Genomic DNA, 16,331 nt, shown 5'->3' on the forward strand with positions numbered 1-16,331 from the left:
GTGTGTGTCTTAAATTTCACTTCTTGACCAAAACCTTGGATAAATTCCTTAAGTTCTGGGTGCCTTTGCTTTCCCCAGTATAATGGTCCTTAATACAGCTTAGCTGCTATTAATAAACCCTCTCCAGTCCTTGTAGTAGGTGTGAAGACTGAAGGGTGGGGTGCCTCAGATCCAGCAGGCAGTCAGGTCTTTTTCAGTCTCCTTGGCATTGTGGAGAAGCATAGGATGGCCTGTGTATTCTTCCTACTCCAGATGACCTTGGGTCAGAGTTGGATCTTGGGTTCTGCCCCAGAACTGCCACAGGAGAATGTGCAACTTAACCAACTCTCAGGCTCTTTCCTATGCAGCCTTGGTTAAGAAACACTGCATACAAGCTCTGCTACTCAAGATCCAGCCATAGAGCAGCTCATGGGCAATCAGTTGGAAATACAAGTTCATGGGGAGCCCGTCTGGCCAACTGAGTCCTAGTTCTGTGGGTAGAACTTAGTGAATTAGATCTGTTTCTGCCAGTTTCTGCCATATATATATATATATATGGTGAGGTTTAAGAAGGCTGTTCTAGATGCTACCTGCTGTGGGTCTCCTCTAGTTGACAGGTAACATTGGCACTTGGTCATCCTGTGGTCCCTTTCTCTGCAGGTGCTACGTCTCCCTCCCAGTTTCAAGGCTTACCCTCCCATGGTGCAATCTTCCAGCAGCAACCTGAGAACTGTTCCCCACCTCCCAGTGTAGCACTAACCTGCTTGGGCCTACAGCAGGCTAGCCAGTCACAGCCAGTGACTATCCAGCTACAGGAGCCAGTTGACATGCTCAGCAACATGGCTGGGACAACTGCAGGTTCTGCAGGGCGGGGTATCCCCATCAGCCCCAGTGCCAGTCAGATTCAGATGCAGCACCGTACCAGCCTAATGGCTCCCTTCGGCTATGGGCACCGGCCCTTGTCCAAGCAGCTGAGTGCTGACAGCGCAGAGGCTCACAGGTAAGGCTTCTTGTTGATCCCGTAGCCCAGTGAGTGAGAAGAGACAAGTCTGCTTGTGCTCTTGTGTCACCCTTTGTCAAAGCAGCATGGTGGGTTTGAGGTGAGGTTATGAATGAGCCAAATTGTTAGTGAGACGAGAGGAAATAGCAGAGAGCCTTCCTGATGGCCTGAAGGAAGAAAGGTCTGATAGAGGAACATAGATGTCTGTTCTCCTGATTTATTATTCTAGGGGTCTTCCTTCTCTGTTGTCTCTAAGAGACTATTATTCTAAACAGCTCAATTTTTTTTTTAAGATTTATTTATTTTTATATATGTGAGTACACTGTCGCTGTCTTCACACACACCAGAAGAGGGCATCAGATCCCATTACAGATGGTTGTGAGCCACCACGTGGTTGCTGGGAATTGAACTCAGGACCTCTGGAAGAGCAGTCAGTGTGCTCTTTAACTGCTGAGCCATCTCTCCAGCCCCCCAGCTCAATTTTTTTTTTAAAGAATTATTTATTTTATGTATATGAGTGCACTGTAGCTGTCTTCAGACACACCAGAAGAGGGCATCAGACCTCATTACAGATGGTTGTGAGCCACCATGTGGTTGCTGGGATTTGAACTCAGGTCCTCTGGAAGAGCAGTCAGTGCTCTTAACCACTGAGCCATCTCTCCAGTCCCACTCAGATTATTTTTTAAAAGCAGCTAGATTAGCCTGTGTGTCTAGCTCTGTGGGTAGGTAGGCAAGCCTGAATTCCTGGCTCCAGTCCCTGGCACAGAGAAGCCAGGTGTGGTAGCACATGCCCAGAACCCCAGCGCTCTAGAGACAGAGGCAGGAGGATCAGGAGTTAAAGGTAGCAAAGGAGGCTGGCCTGGGTTGCATGAGACCCTATTGAAGAAACCAGCCAAGGTCAGATTGTTGCTTTCAAGATTATTACATGCCCAGTGCCTTCTGTCTCTTCAAAGACTTGGATAAGCAAATAACGGGTACATAGTGTTGGTGTGCACAGTCCTGCCTGCCCGAGCACAGGTCCATACCATGAGAGCTTCGTGCTAATGAAGGCTAGTGACATGACTGTCCCCGGGCCAGCTGGTGTAGCTGTTACTGGAATGCCTGGAACTCACACCGTTTTGTGTCTGCAGCTTGAGCATGAATCGATTCTCCCCTGCCAACTACGACCAGGCGCATTTACACCCCCATCTGTTCTCGGAGCAGTCCCGAGGGCCCCCCAGCAGCTACAGCCCTTCAACAGGAGTGGGGTTTCCTCCGGCTCAAGCCCTGAGAGTTCCTCCGCTTGACCAGTTCCCCACTTTCCCTCCCAGCGCCCATCAGCAGCCACACTATACCACATCAGCACTACAGCAGGCCCTGCTGTCCCCTACACCACCAGACTATACCAGACACCAGCAGGTTCCCCACATCCTTCAAGGACTGCTCTCTCCCCGGCATTCACTCACCGGCCACTCGGACATTCGGCTGCCTCCAGCAGAGTTTGCCCAGCTCATCAAAAGACAGCAGCAGCATCGACAGCAGCAGCAACAGCAGCAGCAGCAGCAGCAGCAAGAATACCATGAGCTGTTCAGGCACATGAACCAAGGGGATGCTGTTAGCCTAGCTCCCGGCCTCGGGGGACAGAATATGACAGAGCACCAGGCTTTATCTTATCAAAATGCTGACTCATACCACCGCCACCACACCAGCCCCCAGCATCTCCTACAGATCAGAGCGCAAGATTGTATCTCACAGGGTCCCTTGCCCACCCCCACCCGTGGGTATGCCCGTCAGTTACCACTAATGCATTCGGAGAGTATGGAAGAAGACTGCTTGTGTGAAGGGGTCAAGGAGGGCTTCGCGGACAAAAGCTCAAGCACACTGACCAAAGGTTGCCATGACAGCCCTCTGCTCTTGTGTACCAGTGGGCCTGGGGACCCCGAGCCTTTGCTGGGAACTGTGAGTCAGGCCCGGGAACTGGGAATCCATCCCTACGGACACCAGCCAACGGCCACCACATTCAGTAGAAATAAGGTGCCCAGCCGAGGTAAGAATCGCCGTAAAGTAAAGATCTTCGGAGTCTGCTGTAGTTTAAGTGTGCAGGGTGTTAGCTTGGTTCTGCTAGTACTCCGTGCTCCCAAGAAAACAAAAACAAAACAACCCTAAACAGACCCTCAGAACCATTTTGGGGAGAAGTGAAGCATAAACAAAGTGGCGATTGGTGGGTAAGAAATCACTTACTAAATAGACTGAGAACAGAAGGCGGCACCCAGGACATGCCTGTTCACACGATGGTGTCCTGGAGTCCAGATTTGCCTAGCTGTCATCAGAAAGCTGCAGTGGAAAGTCTGCAGTACTAAGGAAATGTGTAAACTGTGGAGAGTGTGTGTGTGTGAGAGAGAGAGAGACAGAGACAGAGACAGAGAGAACTCAATACCTAAGTATGCTATAGACTGTACTGGGGCTGCCTTCATTTACATCTAAAGATGAGTCTCCCTGAGTGAGTTTTGTTAGCATGCTCATGCTTGTATAGCAAAACCAGAGAGAGCTTCAGCCCCCTGTAGCTTCACCCTCCTCACCACAACCAGGAAGGAAGTAAAGATGACTTATCCACAGAGTCTGGGACTCTGACCATCTCTTCCTCATCCCCCCGGAGCTGCCCCATCTCTTGCCCTGTCCTTTAAAGGCAATGTACACAGCTCTAAGGCTGGCCACATCCTGCAGCTCAGCAGGTTTTGTGAAGACCTGGTGCTTTCAGATGTACTTGGCGTGTGCTCAGGAGCAGGGAATGTGCTGCATAAAATGACAGTCAAATCCTGACCTGTGCAGCTGATGGTGTCACCCAACCTGGAGATCTGCCCTCCACGAGCACGTTGTACTATCCGCTGGTCATATTTAGGGTGGAGCTTTCTAATAGGTCGTGTGTAGAATGAGAGACACCTAGCAGCATTGGAAGTTGGGATGGAACAACTCTGAAGGAACGGACCTGTCAGTTGGAAGGACAGACTCAATTTAGCATGTGTGTGATAAGGTGTAGAATCTAAACTGGGTAGAAATCACGGCAGATTTTTAGCTCCCCAGGGAAGACTACAAGAAACTGCCATCACAGGCTACCTGAGCAGCCTGTGGCTGGGTGTGTTCTAAAATGTGGATGCAGGGGTTGGGGATTTAACTCAGTGGTAGAGCGCTTGCCTAGCGAGCGCAAGGCCCTGGGTTCGGTCCCCAGCTCCGAAAAAAAAGAAAAAAAAATGTGGATGCCTTTGATGGACATACTGTAGAAGAGAATCCACGTGTGGAAAGCTTCTGATGACTCAGCTCGCTGAACCTGCATCTTGTGTGTGCCTCAGTGTGAGCACACAGAGTGCTGCTCACACAGCGCATTCCGTCCGTCCTTCTTATTGTGGTACTGGGGCAAGATTCAGGGCCTCACATTAGGTTAGCAAGCTCTACCTCTGAGCTGCACCCAGCCCGTTATCCCCGTTTTACCAGTGAAGCAACTAAGACAGGAGATTTATAATTTGCCTCTGAGTCAGGCTGACAAGTGGCAGTCACCACCCCACCAATCCGTGGTGTCTGATGTTCAGGTTACTGAAGAAATAAGGGGCCAGAGGGTGCCTCCCTCTACCAGTTGCCATGTTTAAATATCTTAGAAGTGTCCTTCCAAAGTTATTTTCTGTGATATTTCTTTACTTTTCTCTTCTGTGACACCTGTCTATAGGGAGGCTGAATGGCCCCTCTCACCACTGTCCCCATTGTCGGGAGTATCTCTTCAGCTGCTCCCCGTCCATAGGCTGTGCACTGGCAGCAGGCATGCCATGGCAGCACTAGAAGAGGGTGAGCTCTGCAGGACAGGGAGGATTTCTAGAAGCGGGGATGCACATGAACAGAGCGGATTCTGCTATTTGAGCTTGGGGAAGAAGCACAAGGAGAGAGCCGGGTGAGTCTCAGGACCATTTGTGCTGAAGCTCTCTGAGCCTGAAGTGTAGCACAGGACAGAATTAGAAGAAACTAAGGGGGGCTGGGGATTTAGCTCAGTGGTAGAGCGCTTGCCTAGGAAGCGCAAGGCCCTGGGTTCGGTCCCCAGCTCCAAAAAAAAGAACCAAAAAAAAAAAAGAAAAAAAAAAGAAACTAAGGGTAAGGGGTTGTTTTGTTTTTGTTTTTGTTCTTCGAGACAGGGTTTCTCTGCGTAGCCTCCAGCTACCCTGGAACTCGCTCTGTAGACCAGGCTGACCTCGAACTCACAGGAATCAGCCTGCCTCTCCTGAGTGCTGGGATTAAAGGCAAGCAGAACCACTGCCCAGCTAAGGGAAAGGTGTTTTAAGATTCAGAGTTCTTCTAGGTAGCTCCAGCTTGAAACTGCCGTGAGAATCACGGCTCACTGCTCCATTCTAGCGGCAGGTAGAACAACTTAAGTGATTTGCAGGCTGTCGGCTGGTCCTGTCAGATCCTCTCTTCTCAGGTGGAGGCTTCATTTCAGTTCAATACCAAATGGCCACAGTTCCTTCATCAGATCTGTCCTCTTTTTCTAGCTGGCCACCATGGTTATACCCCTCTCCTCCTTCCTATGCACCACCGTGACTGCCGCTATCCCCCACTCATATTTTGTTGGCCGAGAAGAGTCAAGGCAGACTTCCTCTCCAGGTTTCAATTCAGAGCTGGCTGCCTCTGTAGCCTTATTCCCAGTTTTCATAAGTGACTCTCACCCTTTGGGGTCCTGTTTGTCAGTCACCTTTTCCCCAACCTTTGACAGAGGTTTTTTAGAAGCTTCACCTTTATTCCTGCCGTGCTTGCTGATGTACTGCAGGGATGAGTCGCCCTCCTTTCTGACATCTGCCTTTTCATTGTGACTTTGGGGACTGTGGACACGATTACCTTCAGCAAAGTCCTGTATATACCGTGATATGAGTGTGCGTCCCAGAACAGTGAGACATGCACTGGAGGCAGTAATGCTTTAGTGAAGCCCAGTGCATGCTTCCGCCATTGGTTCAGATCCCCTTGGGGCAGGAGGTCTACGTGTAAAGCGATTCTTTCTGGAGGAGCCCCACTGTCCTTTGGCTAGCACAAGTTGACTTGGGGCCTACTAGGTTAGCAGGCTTCTGTTTGTTCTGGCACTGAGGGGTGCCAAGCTAATGAAATCCTCATAGAACTGCTACTGTGCTTGGCACTTCTGACCCAGGTCATCAGTTCCTTTCCACACTCACCCTGGGAAGTGCATGGCAAGGTACCATTTTAGTAGAAGCTGGCCTGGCCTGACCTGGCATGCCTGTGAAACCTTCAGTTTTCCTTTTCCTCTCTCTCCCTCCTCCTCCCCTCTTTTTAAAGGCAGGGAGGGTCTCACGGCATAACCCAGGCTGACCTTAAACTCATGATCCTCCAAGTCAGCTTCCCTCATGCCAGGGCTCCGGGTTTATGCATCACACCCAGTAAAGCACTGTGGGTAAAGCACTGGCCACACAACCCTGACAGCTTATAAAGGTGGAGGAAGAGACGTAGCTCCCCAAATTAACCTGACCTCCACATGTGGGCCATGGCACCCATACACACCCTCACGTACATTACACATACACTCAATCATAGAGAAATTTCACAGGTCATTTCACGGGTTTTGTGAAGAAATGTTCTAACAGGGTGCCGCACTGCAGGCAAGTGCAAAGCCTGCACCCCTGTGTCCCTGTTTGGATAGAGGACCTTGTGGTTCTTGGTGCCCCTCCATCAAGCAGGCTGGTCTCTTGATGTTTGACCTGTTACTCCATAGGAGAGCAGCTGACTACAGGCTAGTGAGCCGTGCCATGGGTGCTGTGAGAAGAGGCAGGGCCTGTCTCAGGGAGCATCTATTCACGAAGAGCTGTATGAGGAGAAATGGCACGGAATGTGTGCTACAGTTCACGAGGGCAGAACTCTGGATTTATTGGCATTTTTTAAGGGTTAATGAGCAAAGCTTACCAGTGTTAGTCTAGGAAACTTAGATGCCCTCGTACCTGTGTCTGCTTTCCTGTCTCATTGTCTTCCACTTAAGAAGTGAAGGGGAAGGGAAGGTGGGTTTTCCTCCTGCAATGTTGCAGGAGCTTAAGGCTTTGACTCCGCAAGTAAATAAACACAACAGCAGTCAGTTGAGGTCACCAACTTAAACTCAGGTAGAGAACCTCATCCTCTTCTTTCAGCACAGTCAGTTTCCAGCCTTGTAAGGGGTAAAGTGCTGACAGCCTTGCCTTGTGAGGGGTTAAGACCCCTTAGGGCCTCTAAGAGGGGTGGGCAAACACGCCATTTCTCATTTACCCTTAAAGCCCAGTAAATGAGTAAGGATGAGTCAACATTGACAGATTCAGCAGTTACGCAAGGTGGCCCAGAGTCCCCCAGGATGTGGGGCTGTGCCTTGGATTCTCATTGTGCATTTTGTCCTTACTTGTTTGGGTAGTCACTCTCTCCTCTGCACCCTCTGAGTTCTTGGAAGACATGGTCCCTGTATTATTTATAGCTCCTTCTGTAAGCCTGGCTGTTCTCTGTCTCCTGAAACGGCATAAAGGGTGCCAGCGGTTCCAGTTCTCTGGTCAGTGGATTAGTCTCTGCAGCCAGCCACTGGTCAGCAGGTCTCATCTCAGGACTTTGAGCCCCAGGCTCAGCTCTCTTCCTGAACTGACTCCTTTACCTGTGGAGTCCTCAGTGCTTATCGCAGGCCTTCCACTTGAGTGAGGGTTTGGAGCCTTGACACAGCCTCTCCCTGTCAGATAAAGGACTTAACGGTAAGGGGAGGCCGCCTGGCCCCCAGGCTTTGTGTATCCCGGTGATGATAACCTGGGACAACCTGTCTCCCGCTTCCCTCAGCCTTGGCCCTTTTGTCCTTTTCTCTATACCTGTGTTAGCTTCCTGTCACTAGAACAAAATACCCAAGAAAATCAACTTATGAGGCGGAGAGGTTTGTCCTGGCTCATGGTGTCAGGGGTCTCAGCTTTGTCCTTGTTGCTTTGGGTCCTGTGGTAAGTGAGAGACAAAGCATGGCAAGGAGCATGTTGGACAAAGCTGCACCTTATTCTAACTGGGAAACAGGAAGGCAGCCATTGCAGACCCAGCCCCCAAATTTCAGTCAAGGGCATATCCCAGTGTCCTAACTTAACTTCTTCTAAAATTTTTCTCATTTATATTTATTTTGTGTAGTGGGAATAGGTGGGTTATGTTCTGTAGCTTGTGTGTGGAAGTCAGAGGACATCCTGCAAGTCTCTTCTTTCCTTCCACCCTGTTGGTCCCAGGGATTGAACTCAGGCTTAGTGTAAGCACCTTTACCCACTGAGCTATCCTGTCACCTCAAGAGGGAGAAGGAGGGTGTGTGTGTGTGTGTGTGTGTGTGTGTGTGTGTGTGTGTGTGTGTGTGTGCGTGTGTGTGTGTGTATGCAGCATACAGCTCGGGACAGTTGAGGGGAGTCAATTCTCTTCTCCCACCTACGGGCCCTGCGGATTGAACTCGGGTTGTCAGATTGCTGACAGATGCCTTTACAGTTGAGTCATCTCACCAGCCCCAACCTAACTTCCTTTTATCAGGCTTTGCCTCCTAAAAGTTTCCTTATGTCTTATTAGCGGTACATACTGATGACCAAGTCTCAACATGGGAGCCTTTGGGCAACAGCCAAGATTCTCACACATCAGCTCCCTGGTCCCTCTCTACCCCTTCCCAGCACAGCTTCTGAGTGGGGGATGCTTCATTTTCATCTGCTGGGGGTGGGGGATGTTTAAGGTTCAAACACAGGGTCCTCCATACTCTGGGCAAACATTCTGCTGCTGAGCTGTGGCCTCAGCCCTGGGTCTGGTTTATATCTCATGTGTTCCTTCTAGACCAAAGGCTGCTACTCCAGAAACTACAATTTGTATAACTAACTTGTTTATTATCCTGAGCTCTATCTATTAACAGCCTGTGGGGTAGGCTCCAGAAGCACAGATCCAGAGAGACCAACTACCTCGCTCAAGTTCCCTTCCCCCTCCTTAGGAAGCAATGAAGCTAGAATCAAGCTGTCTCCCCACCCAGACACATGCTTGTGGCTGCTTTGCCACCTCCGTCTGACAGAGACGCGGGCTCAGCTGGGCACTCAGGAAAGCTGATCACCTGATTGCCAAGTGATAGCCTCTTATGACCTGGGGGTATTTTCAGGCTGGTGAACATGACTCAGGAAACCAGACAGGAGAGTACATAGGGAAGCAGAGCCCACAAGACCTTTGAAACGCCTGGGCGGGAACTAGATTTGGAGAAACATCGTTTTCAGATCTAAAAAAATCCACAAAGAGGGAAAGAGAACTTAATAGACAGGAAAACACATGGGGGCAGGGCTGATCTGAAAGAGGGAGAAGGGTAGAAATACCAAGACCCAGGACTGTGTTGTTAGTGAAGAGAGGCGCTTGCCACCTGACCTGATTGATCAGTCCTTAAAATCTCTGCACGAGGTCAGAGGTGGCTCAGCAATGAACCCCTGAGGACCTGAGTTGATCCCTACAATGGGAGAAGAAAACCAGCTCCTGAAAGTTGTCCTTCACCTTCTCCACATACATGTTATAGCATGTATGAACCCATGTGTGCACACCTGATAACTGTTTAAATGTCTTACATCTCTGAACAAGGGATAGGGATGTAGCACTTCATATATACAACACATGTGCACATACATATAACACAAATACATGTACACATTCATTTGCATATGCAGTGACATGCACAGCCATGCATACATTTAACATACATATAACACATGTATATGTACATGCTCATTTGCATATGCCATGACATGCACACATTTACATGATAGGAACAGGGGATTTTTTTAAAGTGTAGTCTTCGGGGCTGGAGGGATGGCTCAGTGGTTAAGAGCACTGACTGCTCTTCCAGAGGTCCTGAGTTCAATTCCCAGCAACCATGTGGTGGCTCATAACCATCTGTAATGAGATCTGATGTCCTCTTCTGGTGTGTCAGAGGACAGCAGCAGTGTATTCATATATATAAAATAAATACATCTTTTAAGGAAAAAAAAGAGTAGTCTTCATAGGGCAGTAACTAGGGGTGGCTAGAAAATTATCTAGGCAAGAGATAATGGGCTGAAGTGTCCACCACTGAACAAGCAAACTCTTTAGACTTACAGATAAGGTGGGACCAGGAAAAGGAGCTTATGCCTGAAAGATTAGGGAAGTGAGGTACCAAAGCAAGGGCTTTTTTGAGAGTAGCAAGCTTCTGGGGAAGTTAATGAGTTTGAAATTTAACCTAAGTGTTACATACTGGTTAGATACCCATGAGTGTGTGCATGTGAGGGTGTGTGTGTGATTATTTCTCTTTCTCAGTGGGTTCTGAGGATAAACTCAGATGGTCAAGCTTGATGACAGGTGCCTCCCTTCATTGAGCATCTCGCTCATTCCCTCCATTACATTATTTCTACATATACAAGCAGTGTGGTTGCAGCCATGAACCCAGATACACCTGAAGAGTGAGGTCAGGCACGGCCGGGTGCAAGCACTTACGAAAGGTGAAGGGGCCGTAGACAGCACCAGCAGTGGCAGTGGGATGGTGGAAGAGACCTGGGATGGTACTAAGGCAAAGGCCAACGCCATGGATATAGGCCAGAAGCCCCTGAAGCTCTCGTTCTCCATGAACAGAGAGATGGGGAAAGAAGAGGATGGTGGTAGCCCAGCTCACAACTGCTAAGTGGGTTTTTTCTTCTGGGGCAAGGAGTCTTAACCCCTATTTGCTATAGGACTTGATGTTGTCAGGCTGGTACCAACTCCTTTAACACCAGTGCCAGCTGACTGAGCATTGGCAGTTGGGCAAATGTGGTCCCCCTCACTCATTCTGTCTTACAAGGGGCTGCATGGGAGTTGGCGTCATCCGCCTCCTGGAGAGGCTCTGGGCCTGCTCACCCTGCTTCTCCTACTCTGTCTCCTAGAGTCTGTCATAGGGAACTGCATGGAGAGAAGTTCTCCTGGACAAGCAATGGAGCTGCCGGACCACAACGGCCTTGGGTATCCTGCACGGCCCTTAGTCAGTGAGCACCTCAGGTCCCGGACCCTCCAGAGACACCACACCATCCAGAACAGCGACGATGCTTATGTATGTTGGCCCCTCCTGCTGCTTAAAGGTGGGATGGTGCCAATTGCAACTTGAAAGCAGAGTGTCCCCTTTATTCCCACTAACAGACCAGCCTTCATCCATATGTGAGACTTAGGAATCAAACATTCAGACATCTGGGGTCTTGTCCTCTCCCAGACATGCAAATCCAGGCTTCAATATATGAACCCTCGGTTTTTGGTCTATTCCTGGCAGCCATCTTGCTGTCTTTGGCTTTCTTACGAATTGAGCTGTCAGAGCAAGTCTTGTCAACCGGGATACACCCAGCCATGGTAGCAGGCAGCCATTTGTGGTTGGTCAAATGTGAATGGGTTAAAGTTACACAGGACTACAAATTTAGTTCTGCCGTACGTAACAGTTACACCTCCCGTACTCAGCAGCCACCGTATTACACAGGGCACTTGAGAACAGAGCTTTCAAACCTCCCTGTCTATGGATAGACTGAGGAGGGAGCAGGGGCCCTGAGAGTGGCACATTGTCTGGCACTCATTCCTGCTGATCGCTCCTTACAGGTTCAGCTGGATACCTTGCCAGGAATGAGCCTGGTGGCAGGAAAGGCACTGAGCTCTGCCCGGATGTCAGATGCAGTTCTTAGTCAGTCTTCACTCATGGGCAGCCAGCAGTTTCAGGATGAGGAAGATGAAGGTAAGGCCTTGTCCATGGGTACCCCTGGCCCCCAGTCTTCTGTGGAAATAGTTCACTGGGTAGGGTGCTACACAGTGTCATTCCCCGAGGGTACCCCTTGGTGTGCACGTCAGCTCTGGCTCTGTCAGCACAGGGACATCACAGCCCAAGTTCAGTGCTGGAGCAAGATGGACCGTCAACAGTAGCTCTCTTTCAGCTTCTCCTTAGAGGGCGTCGTATCCTAGTGGAACATTTATCTCTATGTCTTTGTAGAGCCAGGGTGGGAGACCATAGATAGAGCCTGGCGGTAGACAGGTCCACCCTTTCTAATGTCTACAGGCAAAGCCCTTAACCTAGGAAGTCTTCATCCTAAGTCTTCACCTTGAAGACACCAGGAGAGTAGTGTCCATGTCCTGGCTTGGGTTCTGAGGATGCTGGCCTCCTGAGGGTAGTGTTTATAGTGTAATGCCCAGGAAAAAGTGTAGCACTCACTACAGTTGGCCTCCCTCGCCCCCAACCACAAGGAAAGGCTCCTGAAGGGTTTCTCATCTTCACCCCCATATGTCAAGTTGTTAATGACAGTGGCAAAAGAGAGGGGCAGGTGGTCAGGAAGGGTCCCTTAAGTCAGAGCTGGACTCAGGCAGTGTTGCTAGACAAGCACCTCCTCAGTCTCCTCTCTCCTTTCTCACTTGCTCCCTGCCCCCACCACCTCACATGGTCTTTTTGGTCTTGCAGAATGTGGGGTGAGCCTGGGCCATGAGCACCCAGCCCTGGGTGACGGTAGCCAGCATCTAAACTCCCGCTATCCAGCTACGTGTGTTACAGACATCATGCTCAACCACAAGCATCCAGAGGTCTCCTTCAGCATGGAGCAGGCTGGCGTGTAGCAGAGTATGAAGAGTGAGTGCCACCCTCGTCAGGGCCCAGGCAACCTCGGGGACCAGTGCCAGCCCCGATCCCTCATTCCACATGTGGTAGCCCGCTAAACCTGAGCATCACTCTTTCAGTGCAGCCTTCCTGGTCTGCCTGCTTCCTCATTAAGTACTGTGTTAGCTCTGGGGCGGGCTGAGGTCTTTATTAGAGAGAAAGGTACATGGCCCACCTCATGTTATAGATGCTATGGCCCACCTCATGTTATAGATGCTATGGCTCTTATGAGATCCAGTAAGCTACAGCTGCAAAGGCCAAAGGCCAGCGACCTTTGGCCAGCACACCAGTCTTTACAGGAACCAGTCTTCACACTGCATCCCGAAGACTGAATCCCAACCAGAAAAGGGGGAAAGCAGATCCACTTGGGCTCCTCCATTGGTGGCTTTTGTTGTTGTTTGTTTTGACATTTTGGTGCTAGGCATAGAACCCAGGGCTATGCGAGTCTTCTACCACAGAGCCCTAGCCCCAGCCAGCAGACTTTTTAGGGAATAAGCAAAGAATATGTAGTTCCAGGCCCATCCTGAAAAGGCAGAAGGCTCACTGGCCCTGTTGGCCCAGCAGAGTTCGCATGGATGGTGAGTACAAGGGGCTCTATCTCTACAGAGACAGAAAGACTTGAGGAAAGTAAAGCCACAGGCAGAGGCATGGCAAAGCCTCAGTGTGGCAAGGCTCACACAGGGACACCAAAAAGACTTCACTGAGGGCCTGGGTGCCTATGTCTTGCTGACAGAAACCAGGTGTGGACGTGCAGGGCCTTGAGTCCCAGTATCATCCATCAGAAAGGGTGAGGACAGAGGTTGAAGAGTCACATCCCTCTCCTTCAAGATGGCCCTGTCTGCTCCACAGGTCCGAGTCCAGCTCCAGGAGGAGGCTGAGTCTAGACCAATAGCCCAACAGTGTCCAGCAGCGCCGCACCACTCTACCATGTGTCTCCGCCAGAACAGTGCAGCTCCTTTCCCCACAGTGGGCACCAGTAGGCCGTTGCTTGGGGTGCCAGGGACTTTTGCCATGTTTGCTTGTATGACCAAGGCACCAAGAAAATAAACAGGAAATCCATGTCCTCTATCTCTCATGAGCCAGCATCTGGTGTGCTTGAGTTGAGTTCTGCTGTCTGGAGGTTTGCTTGTGTTTTGTTTTGGGAATTTTCCTTCGGAGATAATTTATTCTCTTTGCCTCGCCCACTCCTTCCCCACTTAAGCTAGTGCTCGCTCTCTCGCTCTCCCCCATCTCATTTTCTCCTACCATTTCTGAAGTAGAGGAACCAGGGGTTAGTATTCAGAGGCTGAGCCTCAGGACCATCCCCTCCACAGCCTGTCCCAGACCAGCCTCTCCCCTCTGCTCTACTCTGCCAGGAACAAATGCTAGAATGGAGCTTGGTGGCCAAGAAAGAGAGGACAGGGCAGTGGCCCTGCCTTTGGAGAATGGAAGAGAAGAAGAAACCTGAGCCTGGAATCTGGCACAGTCTCCTGCTGGCCTCCCCTAGAATCATATCTGGCCCAGCAGAATTCCATCAGAGCCCAGCGCAGGCTGAATGGCCTGGTGCTGACAGGTTGCCAACCAGAATGGCTCAGTGTAGTATCCTCTGGTGTGTGACTCAGTTCCCCTCCAAGTCACCAACTGGTTCCCCTCGAGAGTGAACACCCAGGAGTAGTGCACTGTGCTGTTTGTGTGGCCTCCATTCTTGTTCTCTACTGCGTTGTAAAAAGGACCGTTGGTCCGTTCGTGTGTGCATATACATGAGTGTCCATGCCCTTCCCTCGTGGCCTCTTTGTCACCGACAGGAATCAGAGGTTGCATGGGGTCCCTTAACCTTCTCTCCCCAGCATCCTTGACCCCTACATTTTAATTCTTGATCATGTAGGAATTGTTTTTGGTAAATGTTGATAATATTGTTATTAATGTTATTATTAATAAAGACAAAAAGGATTTTTTTTTGTTTAAAAGAGAAATGTTTAACCAGATTCTGTGCTATTGAACTGTGGCTTGCACCTTCTGTTTGAAGCGTTTTCCTTGGCATTGGCATCATGAGCCACTCTCCTGTGCCAGCGACGAATGCAGTGGCCTCCCCCAGCCGAAGCAGCACATATGCAGTAGCTACGTCCACGTCATTTCCTTTCTCTCTGCAGTCAGAAACCAAAGTCTGGGGCCCAGCAAGGCCTGGCTTCTCTTCTGGTCTTCAAAGCCAGAGGGGCTTGGTCCCTGCTCTGACTCCCAGCACTCATTTCTGAGAGCCAGGGGCCACCAACCTCTGAATGTGCATGGAAGAAAGCCGTTGCCTACCATGGCATCCGGATGTTACCAGCAGGGTCCCCACCCAGTTTATCCTTCCCCCACCGACCCGGAAAGCTTGCTCCTGAGCCCACTGTCCCTTGAACGGATTTGTTTTCAATGTGAGAGCTTGGCTAGGGACCTGTCCCATGGTCCCATATCCTCCAATCGCCCCTCCACTCCAGGTGTCGCTAATTACTAGCTAGAAGTCTGACTTTCAAGAAAGCTTAGCAAGCTATTGTTGGCTTCCAAGCTCAGTCCAACTCTGATGCTCCAGCCCCGTCCTGCTGCTCCCCCCGCTCGGCCTGACCTGTTTACATGGTACTGGATTGATGGAAGAGCAGACACCACCCTCCAGAGCCACCCAGACAAAAGCCAGTGAGCCTATTAACCGTGCCATCTTGCGAACTATTTTCAAGCTCACCATTGCTTTATATCGTAGTAGCCAACACGCGCAGTATATGTTGAATGTATATGAATCTACTTCGCTATTTCTGTTCTTTGAAAATGTAAGAAGTATTTTTTCCTTTCTCATTTCTGTTGAGCTAAATAATAATAATAATAATAATAATAATAATCTCCAGATTCAAGTTGCTAAGAGCGTTTGTCCTTTGTTTGCGTGGGACATTTACAACTTAGTGACTTGGTTGGACTGTAGGAGGTTGTGGAAATAAAACCTGATTATGTTCTGACACTGACACCTTGTTTGCCTTACGGTTCAGAGTCCAGTCAGGAGGATCACGTGGAATGGGTAGAGGTGACCCAGGTGTCTGGAGAAGTCCTCAGGTTTAGGGTGGGGCTTTGAGCAGCACATTCTCATCTTGCCTCTTGGCTTTTGAGCCTGGCAAGTCAGACTCACACTGTGTCCTGGCACCTGTGTGGACTCTAACCCCTCAGAAGGGACACATTCGTGTTTGCAGAGCTGGGTGGGAAATGGATTCCTTGGGTCCTCAGAAGGAGAACGTTGAATTGACCCTGGCTGGAACCTTCATGGGGTAACCTCCATCAGCTGTAGAACAGAAGGGCTTTTCCTATTGTTTTCCTCTGTCTGTTCCTGGATTCCAGGTAGAGGGCAAAATTCCCAACAGGGCCCCAGGCACTGCTGAGAGAGCTCAGGTCTTGTGAGAAGGAAGATCAATGATTTGGGGGAATACTGAGCTTTGTAGAACATGACGGAGGCTGGAAGGAGACTTAGTGGTCTTAACCACTAAGCTTCCTTCCTGCAACTCACACCACATAGAGCTCCAACGTCAAGGGATCCGACATGTTTCCCAGGCGCCTGTGTATAGATAACATACACTCATTCGGATACAAAACTCTTTAATGGGGAGGGGCACATAGGAAAGCCTTTGAGGCTAGAATTGTAATAGAACTGCCCAGAGCAGAAGGTGCCTTCTCAGGTGAGCCCCTGGAAGTCCTAAAGGTATGCGCACTGCACAGAGGTGAGCTGGCTTTGTG

At 50.0% G+C, this 16,331-nt stretch overlaps 1 protein-coding gene across 2 annotated transcripts in view; it reads left to right on the forward strand.

The window, feature by feature from the left end:
* Sik3 (SIK family kinase 3) overlaps positions 1-15,571 on the forward strand; it is a 211,128-nt gene extending 195,557 nt beyond the window's left edge. For both annotated transcript variants that reach the window (XM_087563721.1, NM_001271216.2), the window contains 6 exon segments: positions 640-979; positions 2,110-3,005; positions 10,870-11,033; positions 11,564-11,696; positions 12,411-12,575; positions 13,452-15,571. In XM_087563721.1, coding sequence (XP_087419847.1) covers positions 640-979; positions 2,110-3,005; positions 10,870-11,033; positions 11,564-11,696; positions 12,411-12,562 — 1,685 coding nt within the window. In that variant the 3' untranslated portion in view covers positions 12,563-12,575; positions 13,452-15,571.
* The last annotated feature ends 760 nt before the right edge of the window (positions 15,572-16,331 follow it).

Source organism: Rattus norvegicus, chromosome 8 (genome assembly GCF_021556685.1).
Source record: "Rattus norvegicus strain SHRSP/BbbUtx chromosome 8, alternate assembly SHRSP_T2T, whole genome shotgun sequence".
Classification (NCBI taxonomy): Eukaryota; Metazoa; Chordata; class Mammalia; order Rodentia; family Muridae; genus Rattus; species Rattus norvegicus.